Genomic DNA, 22,968 nt, shown 5'->3' with positions numbered 1-22,968 from the left:
ATATAATGATGCGCATCCGAACGACAAACAGTGATGTTATCAAGCGATAAAATCACTGCTTTGGATATATTATTTCGATTCTAACACGACATTAACAAATAAATGTTGCGGTACATGATAGTTAAGCAAAATTCCGTCTGATTTGTTTCCGAACTTATTTTCAGCGCGTCGGATTTTTAGTGGTTACGTCACGTGTATAATGATTCATCACATGTCTAAATATAGAACGTCAAACTGTGCATCTGTTGCATAATAACACACACTTTCTGTTCTTCTATGTTCAATAGGGAAAAATGCTGGTCGTGTTAGAATTAATAATTTCTATATCTTTGCAACAGTAGGGTGCGAAAATCGAACAGCGTTACACGAAAATCGGCACCGGAAGTTATTTCCGCTTGAAAAAATAACATTAGTGATCTTCCTTATTTTATCGTGTTAGAATTGAAATAACATCGGCCTGAGAGGTGTATATCGGCTATTTAACACCGGGGTTTTTGTCGTTTTGATGGGAAAAAATTAACTACTCAGGCCTACGGCCTTCGTGGTCAATTCTTACGCATCAAAACTCCAAACCGGTGTTAAATAGCCGATATACACCTCTCAGGCCGATGTTATTTCTTAAATATAACTACTGAATATTACTGTTATTCTTATAAGATCATGTATCAAATATATCAGTACTATTCCCCTCCTTTGATTTTATATTACAGTACAGCGGTGTCGAGTTTGGCCTTTAATAGATGTGTGTGTGTGTGTGTGTGCGTGCGCGCGCGTGCGTGTGTGTGTGTGTGTTTGCGTTTGTTTACCCTCGCCACCGGAAAGAGACCATATGGGCAAGCATATACTTCATTTGTAACCTAATAATAGGGGAGCTGATGTTTCTCTACTTATTGTTATATCCGTACATGTGTTATGTGCATACCATATCCCCCATGACAGGGTAGTCTCTACATACAATCTCTGCCATGGGAGGAAGATGGGGCAATCCCATACTAAGTTTAAAGTTTCTAAAATTTAATTATTAAAATGCACTTAATTTAAAAATGGCCAAGACGTTTATAGAAGTTACCGTCTTTTATAACAGGTTAATTTAATAAGAAGAAAATTTCAATATTTACATATAAAATTTATAGAATTCGCATACTTACATGTCAGGAACGTTTTCTGACCAATTCAATGTGGGCTCACTGTGACATATATTGGTTCTATATTAAATGTTATAAACCGAATACATTGGGATGCATATAATTAATTATATGTTTGTAATTATCATAATTTGTTATAAATTTTGTAAATTTTGTAAGTTTTACCGAACACCCGCTTTATAAAAGTAATTTTGATTCGTTTAGAGATGATTGCCTCCTTTGTCCTCATTGGTCTAAAATTCGTTGTTTCAAAATAAGGAGGTCAATCCGATTTTGTTAAAATTTCTGCAAGTTTTGAGTTGACCTATTTTGACAAGTTTGTCGCGCGGACTGGATACAAAATTTAGCGGGTGCCCGTTGCATTCCAATGTATACGAGTTTTTACCATCTTTGATAAATATCATAGTTAAACGTGGTGGAAATGGCCCTTTACGGTATGACCCACCTAATGCATTACCTCCACTTTGAAGAGTACTCAAATAGGCTAGAACTACTGTCAACTGCATTGAAACTGAGGGGCGTGGGTTCAAGCCCCAGAAGAGGCAACTTTTTTTTTCTTTCTTTTTTTTCTTTGAACCTTATTTGTGTCTCTCAAATCACTCTTGATAAGAAAAAAGTGTTTCATTTTAATTATAAAATTATTAGTGGTATTTATTGGCTAAATTGTGCCAAATTTATTATCAAATATGGTACCTGATATATTCAAAGTCTAATAAAGTAAAAACTAGACGGTAAAAGTATTTTATATTTGACAAGCGCATCCAATATACTTTTAAGAAAATTAATGCAAACTTTGAAAACAGCCCCAGATTTGAGTAAATTTTATGGATATTTTGAATAAGGCCCTCCAAGTAGAAAATGATCAAACAACTACTTAAAATGGGTGGGGTAGGGTAACATTTATATACATATTTCAAACATTTTGAGTAGAAACAATAATTTTGCTGGGTCATTTGTTAGCTGAATGCTATTATTTGTTTCTTAAATATTTTCTATAGGAAAACATTATTTCATAATGATTATATAATAGAATAATTATAGTTTTTTATTTCTGAAAAAGTGACCTTCTAATTGCTAAGTTTTACTTTAGAAAAATCTCCATAACTCGTTAACCATACGGTAAACTTTGTTTAAATGTTGCATTCTTGTGTCTTTTTAGGTATATAACTGACCCATGTTGTCAATTTTATAGTTTCTTATAGTGCCCATTAGGGGGCTCATACCTTAATAGACGCCGTTGTTACTATTTTTAAATATTATTAAGGAGACAGTGCAGAAATGTCAATACACAGACCACGTGGTTTAGATCACAAAATCCTTCAAGCTAAGCTGCAAAATCGGATAGTAAATGCGCCAATGAAATCTGTTTGGTAACGACCAATAATATCTCTTTATTTTGTCCAAATTAGCCATACAACTTTTCGGCCAATCAAAATTCACATTTTCGGCGCTATCTGTCAAAATTCGTTTCTGCATTGTTCTACCTAACCAAAATATGTTATATTATATGATGGCCGTATTGAAAGGTAATCAAAGCACAGAAGGCGCTGAATTTGTTTGGGTCTCAGAATGTCAGAAAGGTGAAGGTTGTGAGATTTTAAAACAATTTGTTTTTGTATAGTGCCACCAATGCTTTCCAGCGTTTTAATTGTAGTAGATTGGCTATAAGACTAATTGCAACACTGATATTCAATCCAATGTTTATTTGACTTAAACATTTTGAAAAAAAAACGAGTTGCCTTAACTGGGATTTAAACTCCAGGACCAGGTTGTTCAAAACATTGGTTAAAATTAACCAATAGATAGCTTATCCACTGGCTAAATCCTTAACCAGCGGTCAGCTATCCAGTAGATAAAATTTCATTGCTCGACAGTTGGATAGTACCCTGGCTACCTTACCAGTGGATAGCGTATTTATCCACTGGTTAAGTACCGCAATGGAAACAAAATGGCCGATTTTTTGATGAATTATAAATTAATTAGAATCAAAAATCTCCCAGAAACTAATTTTGCATGTTTTGTGCTTTCTTGTTTTTTTTTTTGGAATTAAACAAAAAGTTTATCAGAGGCCTTAAAGGGACTCCACTGAGGTTTAAAAGCCTAAAAACATAACATTGAAATTACTTACATAAATGAGCTGGAACACTTTAAACAGATATATATGCAAAGATAGTTAAGAAATATACTTTGAAATAAATTGAAAATCGTATTTTTATGCTTTTCTTAGCCCGATTTGAGTGAAAAGCGTTTAAACGCTTTTCATTTTGGGTCATTTTTTTACAATTTGAATAATTATTTTGGAAAAACGCAGTGTGCGAATTATCTGAAATTTTGCACAAAGATAAGTGGTCTAAACCTACATCAAATGGTACATTTATCTGGAAAAAATATTTTCAGTCCTATCATGTCAAAAAACCTCAGTGGAGTCCCTTTAAAGTATTGATAGATTTATTTTCCCCTTAGACTCACATAAGAAAAAATTCAAAAACAACTTTTTTCAAATTTTGAATTGAAATTACTTCCATTAGATGAGTAATGTTCTAACTAAGAAAATGAGTACTGACACTTGTATGTTTTATTAAAGAATAAGAATGTTATGACTGTTTAACTGAATTTTCTGAACAACAACAAATTTAGATTGAAAAAGGGTTGTAAAAGCACTTTTTCAGAAATGTTTCAATTTATTCCTATGCATTTTATATGAAATGTTCTAGTTAAGAAAAATAAACATACATTTGCAACAAAAATCTTGTTTTAAACAAGTTTTAATGATTTTTACTGTTTTAATGATGATGACTACTCCACTGGTTAAGGGCATTATCCGGTGGTCACAGGACTGGTTAAAGTTAACCGCTGGATAACGCATTTTATCCGTTGGATAAGTTTTAAGCAACAGAATTTATTCTACAGACAAAATTTAACCAGCGGATACTGGTTAACACTAACCAATGTTTTGAACAACCGGATCCAGACCTCTTGCTTCCTAAGCGAGAGCGCAAACCCCTCGGCCACGGTGAATTTATATGTTAACGGTCTGAAGAAAACCATATTATTCTATATTAGGGTTTGTAACGACGCTAACTGTTGTTTAATACTTGTGTAAATACTCATGGCGCTTACTATAAGCATGTATATCTATAAAGAATAAAACAATATTAGAAATATTCGACCATTCGGGAATTATTTTGCTTGAAAATTAATGCGCCTGTCATGTGACCATATTTACGCAGTGATCTCCCCTGAATTTTTCGGCCTAAGTGTTACATATAAAGATAAGTAACCGCTTCAAAAAAGCGGACTACTTACGGCATTTGCAATTAACAGCATTAGAGTCTGAATTTCGCTACCATTATTTGTTTGGTCTGACGACCCAAACACATAAAAACTATGTTCTCAGACGTGTTACTAAGATTTATATTAATAAACCTTTTCATGTATGAAATAAAGTTAAAAAAAAACAACAACAAAGAATTACAGTGTTTTACTGCGTTGGCCTGCTATAGGAAGGCGTACGCGTATAAGCGTCTTCCCCCCTTCAATACTTAAAGGGACTCCACTGAGGTTTAAAAGCCTAAAAACATAACATTGAAATTACTTACATAAATGAGCTGGAACACTTTAAACAGATATATATGCAAAGATAGTTAAGAAATATACTTTGAAATAAATTGAAAATCGTATTTTTATGCTTTTCTTAGCCCGATTTGAGTGAAAAGCGTTTAAACGCTTTTCATTTTGGGTCATTTTTTTACAATTTGAATAATTATTTTGGAAAAACGCAGTGTGCGAATTATCTGAAATTTTGCACAAAGATAAGTGGTCTAAACCTACATCAAATGGTACATTTATCTGGAAAAAATATTTTCAGTCCTATCATGTCAAAAAACCTCAGTGGAGTCCCTTTAAGAAATAACATCGGCCTGAGAGGTGTTTATCGGCTATTTAACAGCGGTTTGGAGTTTTGATGCGAAGGAATTGACCACGAAGGCCGTAGTTGTTAGAATCGAAATAACATCGGCCTGAGAGGTGTATATCGGATATTTAACACCGGTTTGGAGTTTTGATGCGTAGGAATTGACCACGAAGGCCGTAGGAGTTAGAATCGAAATAACATCGGCCTGAGAGGTGTATATCGGCTATTTAACACCGGTTTGGAGTTTTGATGCGTAGGAATTGACCACGAAGGCCGTAGGCCTGAGTGGTTAATTTTGTCGCATCAAAACGACAATACGATGAATAAGGAAAATCACTAATGTTATTTTTCAAGCGGAAATAACTTCCGGTGTCGATTTTCGTATAACGCTGTTCGATTTTCGCACCCTACTGTTGCGAAGATATAGAAATTATTAAACAGAAGAAAAAATAAGAAAAAACGTTATTTTATCAAGTTTTCAACGATAAAAACTTACGTCGTATTGTATTTACATCAGTGCCCCATTTATCATTCTTGTCTGTATGAAATAACGTCAGCTTGTTTATGAATGAGTTGTTTACTTAGGATGACGTCATTACGCTGCTTACGGATTGGCGCCGTTTTGTCAAAATATTTATTAACTGATATGAATCTAATATGTGGCGTTAGTGTATGTGAGATATTATTTCGGTATTGTATGAAAAGAAAACATTATACGAACTAAAAATATAAATAAAAAATGTTTTTTATTGTTGCTTTAAAATGCTTTGTAAACTATACAATCGAGGGTGAAAACATAACAGCGCATATACAAGTAGTCCCTAACCAGTGTTTATTGGCAGTTTTACAACAGTTTTTTCCTTCTTTGTCTTTAGTGACAAAATCACGTGAGTGTTAGAATCCCACCTTTTTCCGGCTTCATCTACGGCAATTATTTGCATATTTGGGACAGGAAATATTGTACTCACTAGTCACATATGTAGATATTAACTAAATACAGTTTTTCCCTATAATAAATGAAGCATATGCTCGACCATATGGTTTTATACCGGTGGCGAGGGTAAATAAAACCAACATACACACACGCACGTACGCACGCAAGCACGCACACACGCACGCACGCACACACACACACACACTATTCTGGAAGACAGCTCTGTCGTGAAGGAGGTAGTTATGTCGCCAAGGAGATAGCTCTATGTATACGTATTAAGTATCTGGTTGTCTTTGTATATTTTATTAATTATGTTTTACACGTCACAAAAATTTAATAAATAGAGGATATTGAATGAGTGTAAGTTTAATACTGAATTTATTGCACGAGTTGAATAAAATTATATTATGCGAGCTTCTATTGAGCATAATATTAGCTTATTCAACGAGTGCAATAAATTCAGTAATGAACTTACACGAATTTAATATTCTATTTATCACACACCCAAAATAAAGACCGTTTAAAGTGAAATAAGAGTCATTTTTCACTGACGCGCTTGTAGTATAACGCTAACGTTTAGCGCGTCTTTACACTATTGTATAACGCAAATGACGTCACGTCAAAATATATGCACGGTCGTGCAATACCATATTTACGGAGTCGCAAAATCGGCACGGGTGTGTGATAAAAACATAATTATACTGGTGTAATTATTTTACATGTATAACATGACGTATTTTCAATATTTTGAATAATTAAACATTAACATTTACAACGTTCAACTTGTTATCGTCACACTAAAGGCGCCTCTATTTTTTTTATTGTAATTAAACAACTTTTATCTTGTATATTTTATAAACAGTTCACTGCATTATCTATAATTATCTATGTCGTGGCCACGAGTTAGTAAGTCTTGGCCACGAGATAATTAACCAATCAAAATACACTATATATATTATGAATTTTGTAATCTTAACAACTTTCTTTTACATGCACTATTAATCTTTGAAAATACTGAAGATATTCACTTTGAACTTGTCTTTAGGTTCATAATAGAAAGTCACCTACCAAGGCCAATCATACACATTAATTTTGACTAAAGCTCTTTATCTGGACAATTTTGTAATCGAATTGGTCAGTTTGTACGTACTACGGCCTGTTAACCTTGTAAATACGATAACATGAGAAGGAATAAGTCCTGGTTTATTTTATTTGGAAGGGACATTGCCCATGGACAGTAGATAGTCTATAAGGTAAAATCCTTGTCTGGTGAATAATTTAGAAGGGATAAGCCATGGTTTATATAACCCAGAATGATCATTACACCTTATCAGAAGATGACATCTAATATTTTCGAGATCAGTGGGTCAAAACATTCAGGGTCACAGTGACGCTAAATGTAAAATTATTGACCAGTCAATAAGTTGCATAAATGACACTTTTACAGACTGGTGAAGTAAGGGCATCCTTATACTATAGCACATGTCTAGTTTATTAGGGAAATTCTTATAAATGGTGTAATCTGATTGGTTATTTATCTCGTGGCCACGATTTAGCTTTCTCGTGGCCACGACTTAGTAACTGGTGGTCACGACATAGTATCTCGTGGCCACGACTTAGCTATCTCGTTGCCACGAGTTAATTAGTAACTGGTGGCCACGACATAGTATTTCGTGGCCACGACTTAGCTATCTCGTGGCCACGACTTGTAATTAGGAGGTTAAATTCGTCTCTTTGCTCACGTGATAAATGAGCTCGGATCAGTCAAATTTGATGTTTTTGTGCATATACTTCCTTAAAAGAAAAACTTGAATCGAGTAAAATGTGATAATGATGATAGTGTTTATGTTGTAAATGTTCAATCAACAAAAGAACCTCAGATGACAGTGCATTTTGAGAATAAATACAGTAGGGTGAACGTTTCGGTTGTCAGAAATAGCGTTTTTCGTGCGTCCGTTTTTCGTGTAACGTGCGTGCGTATAGCGTGCAACGTGCGTTTGCTGAAACGCTTTCTCAAGCGTGCATCGTTTACAAGCGTTTAACGTTTATCGTTTTCCGTGTATCGTTTTTCGTTTATCGTGCGTCTGAAAGCGTGCGTTTCTTATTCCCAGAAACGTTTAGCGTGCGTCTGCGTTCGTCTAAGCGTTTTGCGTCTGTTAACTTACTATTGAGAAGTAAAAGAATATCTTAGATATATTATGTAAATTTCTTGTTTCTTAAACATGTAAGAGATGTTCTGTGTCCCTGTCAAAGAATAGAAATATTATATAAAGAAGTATTATTGTGATATTTACATTAAAGTTTGAAAGTTTGTGACCTCGCGGTGAATACTGGTCAGATTTCTACATGCTTTACGCCGTTCGAAGATTAATTAGTTTTAATCCTATTTTACATACGCATAAGATATAATTACTAAGTAATTGCAACATTTTTGATATTCAATTCAGCAAACAGGTGTTTATATGCGTACCAATATATATTAGATATGAAGTTCGTCAGACATCAAATGATTTTAATCAGACTAGCACCCCACCCCCTTTACAAGTTCATCTTCTGACTTTTCATCAAAGACTGTCCGAATTTAATTTTTAATTTAATTTTAATTCTATCCGAATACTATTTAGGGTGATAATTATTTTAGACAGTTCCTTCCTATTTTTCTTGACAGATTTATATTGATATGTAACAGCCTGGCAGGGACTCGAACCCCTGACACTCGGAATATTCCTCTGAGCTATTCGGCCGCTTACACGTTTTACTTGTTTAAATACTGAATAGTCATAAACCTACTGTGTATGCAAATATTTCCCAGGGTTACTTAGCATTGTAAATTAATTTCTAGCTGGGCTATACAAATGTATGTCAGTCACAGGGTGAGAAAAAAGTGCATCCTGACATGGACTCGAACCCGTGACCCTCTAAATACCGTACCGCAGCTGTACCGACATTTGTTAATAGTTTCATTATTTGTACATGTATAGTGAACATTTAATAATTATACATTGTACATTGTATTATTTCTACATTTTTGTACAAATAAAATTAGCTAGATTTTTTTCTAGATAAAAAATTCTATGGTGGCTAATATATACCATGTTGTACTTTTTAGACATGTAATCACAACAGACAGGCTAAGCCACCCTTTACAAATTCCCCTATCTGACAGCTCATAATCAAGGCATAGACTACTATTTTTGTATGTGGCCTGGGCTTTTACTGTTCACTTACAAACCGTGTAACACTGATAGCGAACAGATGCGCAGGCTGGTCTGGATCCATGCTGGTCGCAAACCCATTATGTTGGTTTTATCGTGACGCGGCTCAAATATATCTTAATCTTATATGAGGTCCATAATATAACCCACTTTGATAAACATATATAGCTTTCTTGATTTTTTTTCTGTATATTATCTAAAATCACTTTTAAGGTTTATCAATCCGTAATCATTACTTAACATAATACCCCTTTGAGATACCTGAGATGAGCCTGTGTCGCCCTTTGCTAACTTAAAAGTATAAAACCTTTCCATATATAACCATATAATTCTTTGAAGATTTTTAGATAGGTATGCTGTAGTCCCAAGTCACTTGTTTAACTTTCCTCAAGTAAGTTATAAACCTCATAACTGATAAAACTCTAACTATAATATACTTTAATATCACCTATGTATTTATATAAATTTACAAAAACCCATTTTGCATACTAATATATCTTTTGGGACCTGTACAATTTCAATTGATTGTAATTTTAATTTTCCTACAATATCAATTTTATGCTAGGTAGGTCAGTTCATTAAAAAGAGCATAATACAAGATCCATATGAAAAGTAATGTAATTGATAACTCAATCCAAATAAACTTTATTAATTAAAAGCTTTAATAAGATGACTTAAAAAAGAAGATTTCAATAATTGTCCATGAAAAATATAAATGTTATAGTAAATTCTATGTGGACCCCAACTATTAAAGAAAGCAGTGCCACATAAAATGTTGATACACTGGGTAATTTTACCTTAAAACTTAACCTCTTAGGAAATGATACAGAATTTTTTTTATATAACATAAATCTATTATATTAATTAACAAACATATCTAATTGACTAAAATAAGGTAGTCCTAACAAATTTCATTACAAAATATGAGAATTATGGCAAATCTCCTTATTTTTCTCATTTTTTTCCTCTCGATTACAGTTTCAGACCTGAAATAAAATTGCGTTCTTAATATTTATATATACTCATATATTGTAATGCCCTAGAAATTTTACCTTTTTAGTGATTTCACTGGATTTCAGTATTGTTTATTTCTACTTTCACTTTCGTTTTGAGAAGTTTTTACCGGCGACAACACAGTAAATATTGCGCTGTCCCAATGAAACATACAGGACATCAACTTAAATCTACGTATTGTGCCAGCAATTTAATCATTCTTGATTCTGGAAGATTTTCCTTTAATGTTATCCATTTCCCTTAATGCTATCCGTGGTAGAATCCTGTGTTTTTAATCTGTTTTCGTGACTTCTGTCAAAATAGTTAATTCCTTTATTTCACACTCAAGATTATATAGTTCGATTGTTTATGATGCAGCCTCACTTAATATATAGATTTGCCTCATAAATCCATCTGAATTTAATTGTTAGCACTGTATATTTATGAAACATTGCAATGCATTTTCAATGTCGGCCATGTTGGACTATTACGTAGAGATTACGTAGTGAACGCAAGGGATAGTTCTTTATCCGATTGCGCATAAAAAGGAACACGTTACCTTCGATATTAGCGCATGATAGCTTATAAATATTTCTAAAAATCATTTGTTGAGGCTGTGACAAAAATTAATTTCGGTGCTAGGTTGAGTGAATTTCAGTTCTTACATAAACTCGTTTAAAATACCTTTCGAGCTACCATTTTAAAATTTATCACTACTGGTCGGAGACCATCAACCGGACACTTTTGAAACATTTTTCCGTACTAAAGACCAAAAAATTTGACATTGTTCAGTTAGGTTCTTCTCTTAACTAACAAACTAGTTTGTTTATTTCTGATTGTTTTGACACTTATATCATAGGCTCGACAAGGAGGGTATCAAAATTATCTACATTGTCTACACTACAGTACCATGTGTCCGGACAGATATGTACATGATGTGATTTAATTCAGATAAAAGCTTGGGTGTTTTGATTTTTGATTTGTAACATGATATACAATATGTCAGCAACAAATGCTGAAGTTTTGGATATTCTATTATTCACTCTGCAAATGATTATAGATGGTATGTGAGGTAAGGCATTGCTTTCATGACCCCTGAATTTCAACGTCAACATTCTTGAAATAGACATTAAAATATTACCATTTACGGAGGTTGAAATAAATTTATTTACTTAATTTTAAAAGAAACATGCACTTATTGTTGATAAAAAAGTGACTGACAACCACTTTACAAAGAAAATATTAAATTAAGCATTTTCGGGGCCGTCCGGGTTTGGTGGTAGTTTGCATGTAGCTAAAGTTTTTAAAAACTTAAAATGATTACGATATTTTAATAAAGGTTTAGAAACGTTTTCATTTTGCGTGCGTTTTAGCGTGCGTATATCGTTTAGCGTATTTCGTTAAGCGTATATCGTTTTGCGTGCGTCTGCGTATTTCGTTTCGTTTTGCGTGCGTATAACGTGCGTTCGTATAGCGTGTATCGTGCGTTCACCCTACTGTACACATGTCAGTGTACCGAGTATTGCGTTGGAGTTGCCCGCTGGTGACACGAGTATTGCTTTTTAGTGTAACGAGTATTGGTTATCAATATAGAGTAAATGCAAGTAGTAAATACAAAGTATTTGCTACATTCAATTTTAAATATTTCTTATTGTGTATACTTATTTACACCACTGGCATGCGAGTAGTTCCCGTACAGAAGCAGTACCCGTATTTTTCGTTTCAATACTTGATTTTTACTTCACGGGGGAGGAAGTGTTACACGAAGGATGGAGTTCTTATGATAACTTGTTCAGGAGTTCTTGTGATAACTGTCACGGAGTTCGCCGGAAAACATCTGTATATACTACAAAAACACTCGTCAAAAATGGTTATTTTCATCTTTCCAAAATGAGTTTTAGGTGCTAAATTAAACTTTAATGATTAAGCTTGTCTTACATCTTGTATTATGTGTCAAAAACTAATTCACAGGCTAATTTTCATCGCCTCTTGCTTCAAATCTGGTAGTTTTGAGTAAAATTTCCAAATTACTTGCCAATTCACAAGTTTTGACCGGTTTATTTCTGGCATTCATCCTTTCCATACATAATTACCTATTTATAATGCAAAATTGCAAATATAAAGCACCGGCTTACAGATTTATACCCGATTTTTCAAATGTCCCGGAGTTCTTGTGATAACTCTGAAGATGTCACAGAGTTCTTATGATAACTTTTGTTATTGCTAGTGTGTTTCTTTGGCTAAATCACGGCACGTTTTGGCGTTTATTATCATTCAATAAGATTGTAAATCATTATGAAATGCAGTACGATCATCCTTTGCACAAAAAATGTGGATAAAACGTTGGTCTCAAGTGTCTGCAAAGGATAAATAGGTGATAGGCTATCATCTACAGTAAAATTGAACCAGCAGCCACTGATATTCAGCAGTATAATGGCTTAAACAACAAAACAAAAATGTCTCAAAACGTACACATTGTTCTCAGTTTCACATGTTTTAAGCAACCACCTTTCTTAAGCAGACAATATATAGGCATGCTTCCCTTACCTAAAGGCTAAGTAATTTGTATCATTTTATACCATAATAAATAAGTATATAACCAGGATAATTTCCACACCTATTTCTTTAAAAAAGTGCGATACATGATAAAAACTCAACTGCGGTTGACTCTAACTACCAATCTCTCGAAAAAATTTGAACTGTCCCTCCAGGTTCCAGATTTACCTAGAATGGGATTTCAGTTATTGTGCATGGGCATTCAAACTATAATTCCCCAGGTGTTGCTTGTAAGTGTCGCAAGTCCTCTAATGTAACTTAAAACAACAGACAAAACTCTGAAACATATTAATCGCTGTACTATTATAATTACTGCTGTATTACATAGAAAACAAATGTTTCTCTGATTGATGCAGTAACATAGATGCTGTACTGAGAAAAAATAGACTGTATATGCCTGGATGAAAATGATAAAGGGCCAGAAACCTGCTAGGGGCCGGAAAATGCAAGGAAACCAGTACATAAATCATTTTTCAAGTCTACGAAATCTAAGTCAAACAAAAAAGAATACTATGAAAATGAAACAGGGGGAAAGAAAAAATATCTCTTGAACTAAGATTCACTCAAAACCAACGTTATATATCCTATTTTTTGCGCAAAGGATGAGCGTACTACATGTCATAATGATTTACAATCTCAATGAATAACTAAAAACGCTAAAACGTGCCGTGATTTAGCGCAAGGAACACACTTGCAATAACAAAAGTTATCATAAGAACTCTGTGACATTTCAGAGTTATCACAAGAACTCCGGGACATTTAAAAAATCGGCTATAAATCTGTTAGCCGATGCTTTATGTTTGCAATTTTGCATTATAATTAGGTAATTATGTATGGAAAGGATGAAGACCAGAAATAAACAGGTCAATACTTGTGAATTGGCAAGTAATTTGGAAATTTTACTCAAAACTACCAGATTTGAAGCAAGAGGCGATTAAAAATGGCCTGTGAATTAGTTTTTGACACATAATACAAGATGTAAGACAATCTTAATCATTAAAGTTTAATTTAGCACCTAAAACTCATTTTGGAAAGATGAAAATAACCATTTTTAACGAGTGTTTTTGTAGTATATACAGATGTTTTCCTACGAACTCCGTGACAGTTATCACAAGAACTCCTGAACAAGCTATCATAAGAACTCCATCCTTCGTGTAACACTTCCTCCCCCGTGTACTTGCATTTTTCAAAAATTGATATCAAATCAAGCAGATGCATAAAAGAGACAAAATCTAAGTGTCATTCACCTGTGCGTTGTCAAAACGTGACCTTGTTTTCTCTGGGGGATTCTGTCCTTACGCGCATGCGCAAAAATATTAAAACTACAGTCTCACTTACATCCCGGCAGAGCCCCGATAGACGTCCGGGGTGATCCGGGAACGACCGGGGTACGACCAGGAACAACCGGGGTACATCCGTAACTCTGCCGGCAACGTCCTGGATGATCCGGGAACATCCGGCATTCGACCCCGTATGGAATAAAATATTTAATATCACCGGGGTGTTTCGGGATGATCCGGGAAGGTATAGCGTTGCCGGCTTCATCCTTAGCTCTGCCGGGGAAGCACCGTAGCTCTGCCGGCACAAACCGGGGATGATCCGGGTATGATATAGCCGGTAGAGCTACGGTAGAGCCCCAGTATATGCCGGCAGAGCCCTGGTAACTACAGGCACAGCCCCGGAGGATAAAGGTAGAGCTACGGTTGATCCCGGTAGAGCCCCGGCAAAGCCTGGATCATATCAAAAGAATAACGACGATTGCACTTATTTGTATTAAAAGCCTTCTCATTTCCTTTCTATCCAGTATGGCATAAGGATTTTTCAGAAAATCATCACGAATTGCTATTCTGGAACAATAGATATAATATTAAATAAAAATTATGTATCACTGTTATCATTTTCGGGCGTTTTCAATCCACCGGGGTTCTACCGGGGCTCTGCCTGGATCGTCCTGGGTTCTGCCTGGATCGACCGGGGCTCTGCCTGGGTCAACCGGGGCTCTTCCGGCGTCATCCGGGAACGACCGGGGAAGGACAGGCATGAACCGTAGCTTCACCTGGGCTCTGCCTGGATGATCCGGAGCGCATACTGGGTGGTTAGTAGGGAACTACCGTAGTGCTGCCGGGGTAAGTGTGACCGCAACAATAATTTCATCCCGGATCATCCCGGTAACTTACCGGGATGGTCCTGGGCTCTGCCGGGAGTATGTGAGACCGCAGCTTTACATGTGAGGCTTGTTAAAGGGGTTTTCACTTATGCAACCTGTGTACAGATAAATAGGCAATGTGATGGAAACTTATTTAATAATCAGAATTTTGATCATATTACTATATTAAATAATTTTATGGCTTTAATGTGTTAAATAGCATGCATACAAGCACGCCATTGTATGGAAAGCCTTGACTGTCTTATCATTATAAACCTAAACGTTGTTATGTCCATATAGCAATATATTGAGTCAACCTTTCCTTATACAATGTGCACTCATTAATATATTATGTGGATCCATCTTTATATGTAGTCAACTGAACAATATATGATGTCAACGTGTCTTTATATGATGTCAATCTATCATTATACGTTGTGCATTTTTGAATATATTATGTGGAGCCATCCTTATATAGAGTCAAAATAACAATATATGATGTCAATCTGTCCTTATATGATGTCAGTCTGTCATTATATGATGTGAAGTTATGAATATATTATGTGGAATAATTCTTATATAGAGTCAACATTATATGATGTCAACGCGTCCTTATATGATGTCAATCTATCATTATACGATGTGCATTTTTCAGTATATTATGTGAAACCATCCTTATATAGAGTCAACTTAACAATATATGATGTGAATATGTCCTTATATGATGTCAGTCTTTCATTATATGATGTGCAATTACGAATATATTATGTGGAACCATTCTTATATAGAGTCAAAACAACATTATATTATGTAGAACCGTCTTTATATAGAGTCAACTTAACATTATATGATGTCAACACGTCCTTATATGATGCCAATCTTTCATTATACGATGTGCATTAATGAATATATTATGTGAAACCTCCTTTATATAGAGTCAACTTAACATTATATGATGTCAACATGTCCTTATATGATGTCAGTCTTTCATTATGTGATGTGCAATTACGAGTATATTATGTGGAACCATTCTTATATAGAGTCAAAACAACACTATTGTATTCAGAATTGTCTTTATATAGAGTCAGCTTAACACTATATGATATAATTTACTTCGAGTTTTCCCGCTGTTGACACGAACGGTGCATAGTGAGATATAACCCGGTAAATTTAACCCCATCAGTATAATGACAAAAGCACACCATATAATGATGTTTGCACTTCATATAAAGCAGCGGTCGTATAATAATAGATGCACATCGTATAATGAAAGATTGACATAATATATTGATAAGTTGACTGTATATAATGATGCAACCACATAATATATTCATAAATGCACATCGTATAATAATAGATGCACATCGTATAATGAAAGATTGACATAATATATTGATGAGTTGACTGTATATAATGATTCTACCACATCATATATTCATAAATGCACATCGTATAATGATCGGTCGACATCATATAAAGACACATTGACATCATATATTGTTCAGTTGAATTCATATAAGGATGCATCTACATAATATATTCATGAGTGCACATTGTATAAAGAAAGAGTGACACAACAACGTTCATTTTTACAATCATAAGACAGTCAAGGCTTTCCATACCATTGCATGTGAATGCGTTGGGGTAACGGTACCGAGTTAAAGATACCAGCGTTTAGTCTACGCTCTTTTTCCTTAATTACATCTATTTACCTCAGGAAAAAATGGTCTAGTCAACAATTATAAATGAAAAATAGGTCTGATATAACAAAATTATATAATTAAAATGGGTTATATTTTATGTACGGGAACTACTTCTCTTCATACAAAATAATGGATAATTTCGGTACCCCATATGAGGCCTCATAACTAAGGGTTATTCTATGTTTAGAACATGATGGAATTTCCATGATGTGTGTCACGATGCGTAACATTCATTTTTGGTTAATAAAGTTACTTAATATTTTTTGCACGGAAACTGCTCGCATGCCATATATGTGCAGAATATGCAGAGTTCGGAGGTACTTTACTGGAAACATCTGCAAATAATCCAGATTTTCATTCCTGCTCATAAAAAATCTCAGTTCCTTATAACCTTTTACCTCATAACTTTAGGCGTGTTTTGAAGGCTTTACACCCCACCCCTTTTGAGGCCTCAAATAGTGTAACACATGCGCTATTTAGAAATTTTGAGTTTGAGAATTGTTGTTCAAAAGTGTGATCACTTTTTCGGCGCCACCCGCCACCATTAAAGAGGTACATCAAGTGGGTGCCACAGGGGGGATGTGCCCCCTTCTGTTTGGGGGTTTGAAGTGGGGCAGTAGCCTCTAATCGCCGAGAAGAATTGGGACTTGTGGGGGAGGGGGGGCTAAAATGGCCTCAGGTCGATTTAAACGTACCGTGTAATCAGCGCCGAAAACCTTAGACTTTATCTCAATCAACTGAAAAGTTACTGCACCTTGAAATCAGTTTTGATGTGGAAAAAACAACGCAAAATAGAGTTTTTGGCAATTTTGAGACGCTCCCGTTGCCATGGTAACTGGAAATTTAAAATTGAGCATGCTATTCCATAGGCTATGGTCCAGCCAACATTTGTGCCCATTTTGATCAGTATTGAAGCCCTCGGAGCCAATATTTTACTAAGTGTAAAGCAAACTTGCCCTGTAAAAACCTATTATTAATGTCATCTTAATATTTTTTTCTTCTTCTTTTCAGAGATTGGTCTCCTTGATCACAGTTTCTTGAGACATGTATTTAACGATTTTTATCGTCAATTTTGATGGTTCTACCCTGCTCCCGACCATGCTTCCGACCCTGCACACATTTATTTCATCCATAGTGTGATTTTCAATCAAATGGGAAATTAAATAGAGGATATTTCTTTAGTTTAGTGTAAGATCGGAATATATTTCGCCGAGTGAGCACCAAAAGGTATATTTCACGAGTGACGCAGCCACGAGTGAAATATGAACATTTGGTGTTCACAAGGTGAAATATATTTCGATCTTACACTAAACTAAACACATTTTCTTTTTATCATATGCAAAGAAACGTTTTAAAAAGACAACGTGAGGGGCTTAAATTCAAAACAGTGAAATTATCAAAGATTTTTGTATTTTCTGCAAAAAATAGCATTTGTTTGCACTAAAATAGATTTTAAACTGGATTTTGCCATTCATGAAATGTGCATAAAACTTTGCAACAGAATGTTTTTGGTCTTCAGAAATGAAGCCGATTCAAGGTAAATTTCTTATTGTTATCATTTTTATTTTTGTTTAAAATGTTCTTTTAAACATAGAATTGGAAGTGTACTTGGAAATGGCTCATCATATAACAATGTGAGCTTTGTTGTTATATGAATTTTGGTCTACTTTCACTTTGGACTGACTTTGTGAAAACAAACACGGCTGAGAGAGCGGAAACACCTTAATGAAGGTCCATCCGCTCGTAAGGATGCAAAATGCAGCGGATACCAAATGCAGCTTTCGTTGTCGAGTACGTACCCCCGAACTAATCACCAGTCATACCACTAACTTTTTTCTGTTTCACAAAGTGGTATGCTGTTCCAATGACGCGAATGAAATGTAACTTTATATACTAAAGTTTAATTATTTCAAAACAATCAATATATAAACATGTTATTATTAAACATTTAATTTCATAAATATAAATTAAAAATAATTATCAAAAGCAAAATTGTTAAAATCTTATGCCTGAAATCTTCTTTATATTGACAAATTCAATCACTAATAGTATACTTGATATGCTGCGTGTAAATGTATTTCAAAATGTAACAAATTACAATTTCATGTACTACTAAAAAAGGGAAATAACAAATTTATAACCGAAGTAACATTTATAGCTATTTATAGCTTTCGAATTTATGTAACAGCAGAACTGCTTTCCGGTTCTCATTCATTAATATGACATGCTGCGATTCACCGAAGGGGAAACCAATATAGAAATCGAAAGGAGTTCTTGAATGCGGATTTACTTTTAGCTGTTAATCGAAAGGATTTATTGCTCAAATCCGGGTCCATGGACAAAAAAATAGTAAACACAAATAGCTCCGCGCCTGTGGGCGCGGAGCAATAATGCTGTATACTGTTTATCACTTAAATACAAAGTAAAAGTTGTTACAGTAAAAACAATTGAGTCACCTCCAGTGTGACGATAATAATTTGAACGATGTAAATGTTAATATTTTATGATGCAAAATATTGAAAATACGCCATGTTATACATGTAAAATAATTACATCAGTATAATTATGTTTTTATTAAATTTTATGTGACGTGTAAAATATAATGAATAAAATATTCAAAGACAACCAGATACTTAATACGTATACAAAGAGCTATCTCCTTGGCGACATAACTACCTCCTTCACGACAGAGCTGTCTTCCAGAATAAATTATATCATATATTTTCTTCAATATTTAATAGTTACCGATGTTTTGATCTGATCACACCATATATCTACTTAAAATGTGTTTGTATTAATCTGAATCGCTGGATGAGAACTGGAGGGAAAATAATCTGTTGCATGATGAAACGAACCATTTCATCGCTAAATTTGGTAACTGGGCAATGGGGGGAGGTTTAAAGGTAGAAAACAGTCGCGCCAATATGAAATTCTACCAGCAAAATTTACTTCCAATGTTTGGAAATACTTTTGTAATTTCAACTGAAAATGAGAAAAAAGCAGATTGTAAAACATGCCATGGCGAGCTGACTTATACCGGTGGTACAAATTATACTTGTGTTATAATATGTAAAGAGTTAAGACAAGCTTAACAAAACATTAGAAGTAAATTTTGCTTGTGGAATTTTATATTGGCGCAACTCCTTACAGACAGGATGTGTGACGTATTAACTTGAGTTTCGCAAATTTTGGATTATTAAAAATAAAACCGTCTCCGATACAGTCATGTCAAGTTATTATAAATCTATAAATAGAGACTAAAATATTTATTTATTTTCATGTAAAAATATAGTGCTCAATAAAGATGATTCATATTTCGAAACTAATGACTTCTTAGCTCAGCATCATGGCATACGATTTTTTACTTCCTGTGTCTTTAATCGGCAAATTGTATTTAGGTAAACGTTAGATAATTCATACTCAAATTATTTTGAGAAACAGCGACTGTATTATAAACGATTATCGCATGGTTTGTAACTTTTTCTTTGTTCTTACTTACTATTTATTCTCAGTATACTTTCAACTGTATTGATATATAGCAGTACAGTTTTTTCATTGATTCATATAGGAAAAAAAAAACTCAACAGCTATTTAGCAGTCTGAGGTTTTTTTTCACACCTTGTATATATTAGTATAGTTAAGGGTAGCGGTGGCCTAATGGTTAAGGTGTCTGCCTCTCAGCCCTACTCGGGTCCCTAGTCACGACCATGTTTTTTTCAAATGACTGACTGGTTGGTTCCAGGAAGCGGACTCGACAGTTATTAATATAAGTTGCAAGAACTTTTTTCGCAAATATGTTTAAAACCAAAACCTGTATAGTTTTTCACTGAGGCTCCAATTGGGCAGCGGTAACGAACATTCCCCCCCCCCTAAAAAAAAAAAAAAAAAAAACAAAACAAACAAACAAAAAAGAAAAAAAAAAGAAAAAAGAAAGAAAAAAAGAAAAAAAAATTGTGAAAGAAAATTAATGAAATGAATTTATTCTCATATTCTCATATAATTATACAACTGCTGAAATCAAAACAGTCAGTTTACAATCCATCTCTATCATTGGACGTTTTTTTTTTTTTTTTTTTTTTAAAGTTTTCAATATTATAGCTGTAGGTAGCTTACAACATCATTAGTTGGTATTGGTTCTTTTTATCTTGGAATGAGAAGGTGACATATATGTCGGGATGTTTCTGCAACAAAATTGTCTCGGCCTTACGACCTCGACATATTTTAGCAGAAACACCCCTTGATGTCGCTCAACCAGTGTTATATCCTCGTAACTAACTCGTTTCATATACTATAACTATTACATAAGATGGCGATCCACGATCTCTGGACTTACGAATATTCGCACTCGATTTTTCATTTTGATTCGTGATTATCCGAGTACTCGGATACTCACCTAAGTCCGACTGGGAAACGGCGCCACGAATACATTTCAAACACAATCATAACAACTTTACGTTTTCTGGAAGTATTAATCAAATCTACATGGCACAGCATTCTCTGAATTTCGATATTTGGTATTGAGTTTACAATATATGTAAACAATGATAACCCTTTACCTTTGAACACACCTGATTTTAGCGATGGAAGTAGCGACATTTACCAGGCGTGTGGTGATTATGAGCGGAAGTTAGTTAGTTTGATGATGGTGATGATGATTATATTGATGATGAGCAGAATTATGTTGATTTTGATGCTGCTGATTATGTTTATTATGGTGATGATGAGCAGAAGTGTTTTATTCGTGATAATTAAAAGCATGTATAAACCGTAGACCTAGTTACGCTCGTCGACACCGGAAGATAAATGTTACGATTATTATCGTATCGTCAGACAACTTAATTTCTTTATAATCATACTGAAACATGAACGCTTTTAACATATCCCGACATAATGTATGTGTGTTTTATAATTATGATTGAATCTTGTATTATTTATTTGGAATCTATCTGGCTGAGACCGTCTACATTCTCCGTTGTTCTCAATTACATCTTAATTCATTGCATTGTTTTATACCTGCCCGAGGGCGCCCGCTGAAAAAATCTTAGTACAATTAAACACGCCTTTTACTCGATTTACTCGACCTTCACAGGGTTTACATAGAGTCCCGCCGACTTTTGTTCGAGTTATGCTCGAATTATCACATATTTGTGTATATTTGATATAAATTGACCCATTCTGATGGCTTGGCTTATAAATTTTCGAAGAACACCTACCTATATACAAAATGAATGTGAATATTGGTTATATAAAACAATGCCAGATGCAACAGATGACAGGATAAGGGAATTAGAACTCATGATAAGCCTGACAGACATTGATGGGTCCCCCTGCTCATCAGGCTCGCCAGGGGCAGAAGGTTGGAGTGGTAGGTGGGCCTGGGTGGCCCTTCTTGCGTTCTGTCTGTGCGTGGGAACCTTCTTCTTTGGATACATTCTAGTATGATGCAGCAAGTACTCTGGGTAGATCTAGCAATTGAGGGTGGCAGCAGGTAGTTGTGGCTTTCGTTGTACAGTTCATGTTGATATAGAGGCCGTGTAAGACCGTATACGAGGCCATGTGAGACCGTGTATACCCGTACTTTACCGTGTATGCCATGTATGATTCGTACTTGAACCGTATTTGTCGTATGGCTATCGTATGAAACCGTTTATGCACTCGAATGAATCGTACCGTGATCATGTGACATTCGGATGTTAATTGGGTGTTGGATGTAGGACTTGGGGACGGTCTCGAACTCCATACGATTTATATACGATCTTGGCACGGTTGGGCTCACTCGTTCAGTGACTTCAAATACAGTTGTATATACGGTCTCACACGGTCTCTTACGGTCTTGTACGGTCGTTTATACGATCATACATGGACATTACATCCGTACCAGTTTTTTTTTAAAGTTTTAAAAATCATACACGGCTTACACGGATACATTCGAATGGCCCGAGTGTAACTCGGTTAAACTCAATATTAGTTCGGTTGTATGTACGGTTTACACGGGTGGCCAACCGTATAAGCCGTGTTTTCTGTGTGAGATGGGCTAAAGTTCAAGTCATGTTATAGGTAAGCAATGGTTAATTTTTGTTCGTTTATCTGACTAACCCAGGCTCTGAATGCTTTCTTATTATGCATTTTAATAATTATAATGACATGTTCATAACAAAAAAAAAAAACTGATAAAAGAAGTTACATGATCAGGTCTTTTACCATGTGAGCATTTAATACCTGTAAATAAAATGCATAGTATATTATTAACATACCTGTATGTGCACTGCCTTGACATTCTATAACTCCTAACTCATTTACATATGTCGGATTTCCGTCCTCTGCGCACATCCAAGTATAAGTGCTAAAAATAAAGTGAGAACA

At 34.7% G+C, this 22,968-nt stretch overlaps 1 protein-coding gene across 1 annotated transcript in view; it reads right to left on the bottom strand.

Moving 5' to 3' along the window:
- The window catches only part of LOC132739032 (uncharacterized), a 45,562-nt gene that overhangs the window by 21,790 nt on the left and 804 nt on the right, over positions 1-22,968 (bottom strand). Inside the window, exon 2 of the mRNA XM_060726681.1 lies at positions 22,860-22,948. Coding sequence (XP_060582664.1) covers positions 22,860-22,948 — 89 coding nt within the window. The remainder of the gene's footprint in view (positions 1-22,859; positions 22,949-22,968) is intronic.

The sequence above is a fragment of the Ruditapes philippinarum genome, unplaced genomic scaffold (assembly GCF_026571515.1).
Source record: "Ruditapes philippinarum isolate M1 unplaced genomic scaffold, ASM2657151v2 ctg3054_1_1_1_1, whole genome shotgun sequence".
NCBI classification, from domain to species: domain Eukaryota; kingdom Metazoa; phylum Mollusca; class Bivalvia; order Venerida; family Veneridae; genus Ruditapes; species Ruditapes philippinarum.
Note: the sequence above shows the minus strand (reverse complement) of the source record. Positions and strands in the feature narration are given on the sequence as shown.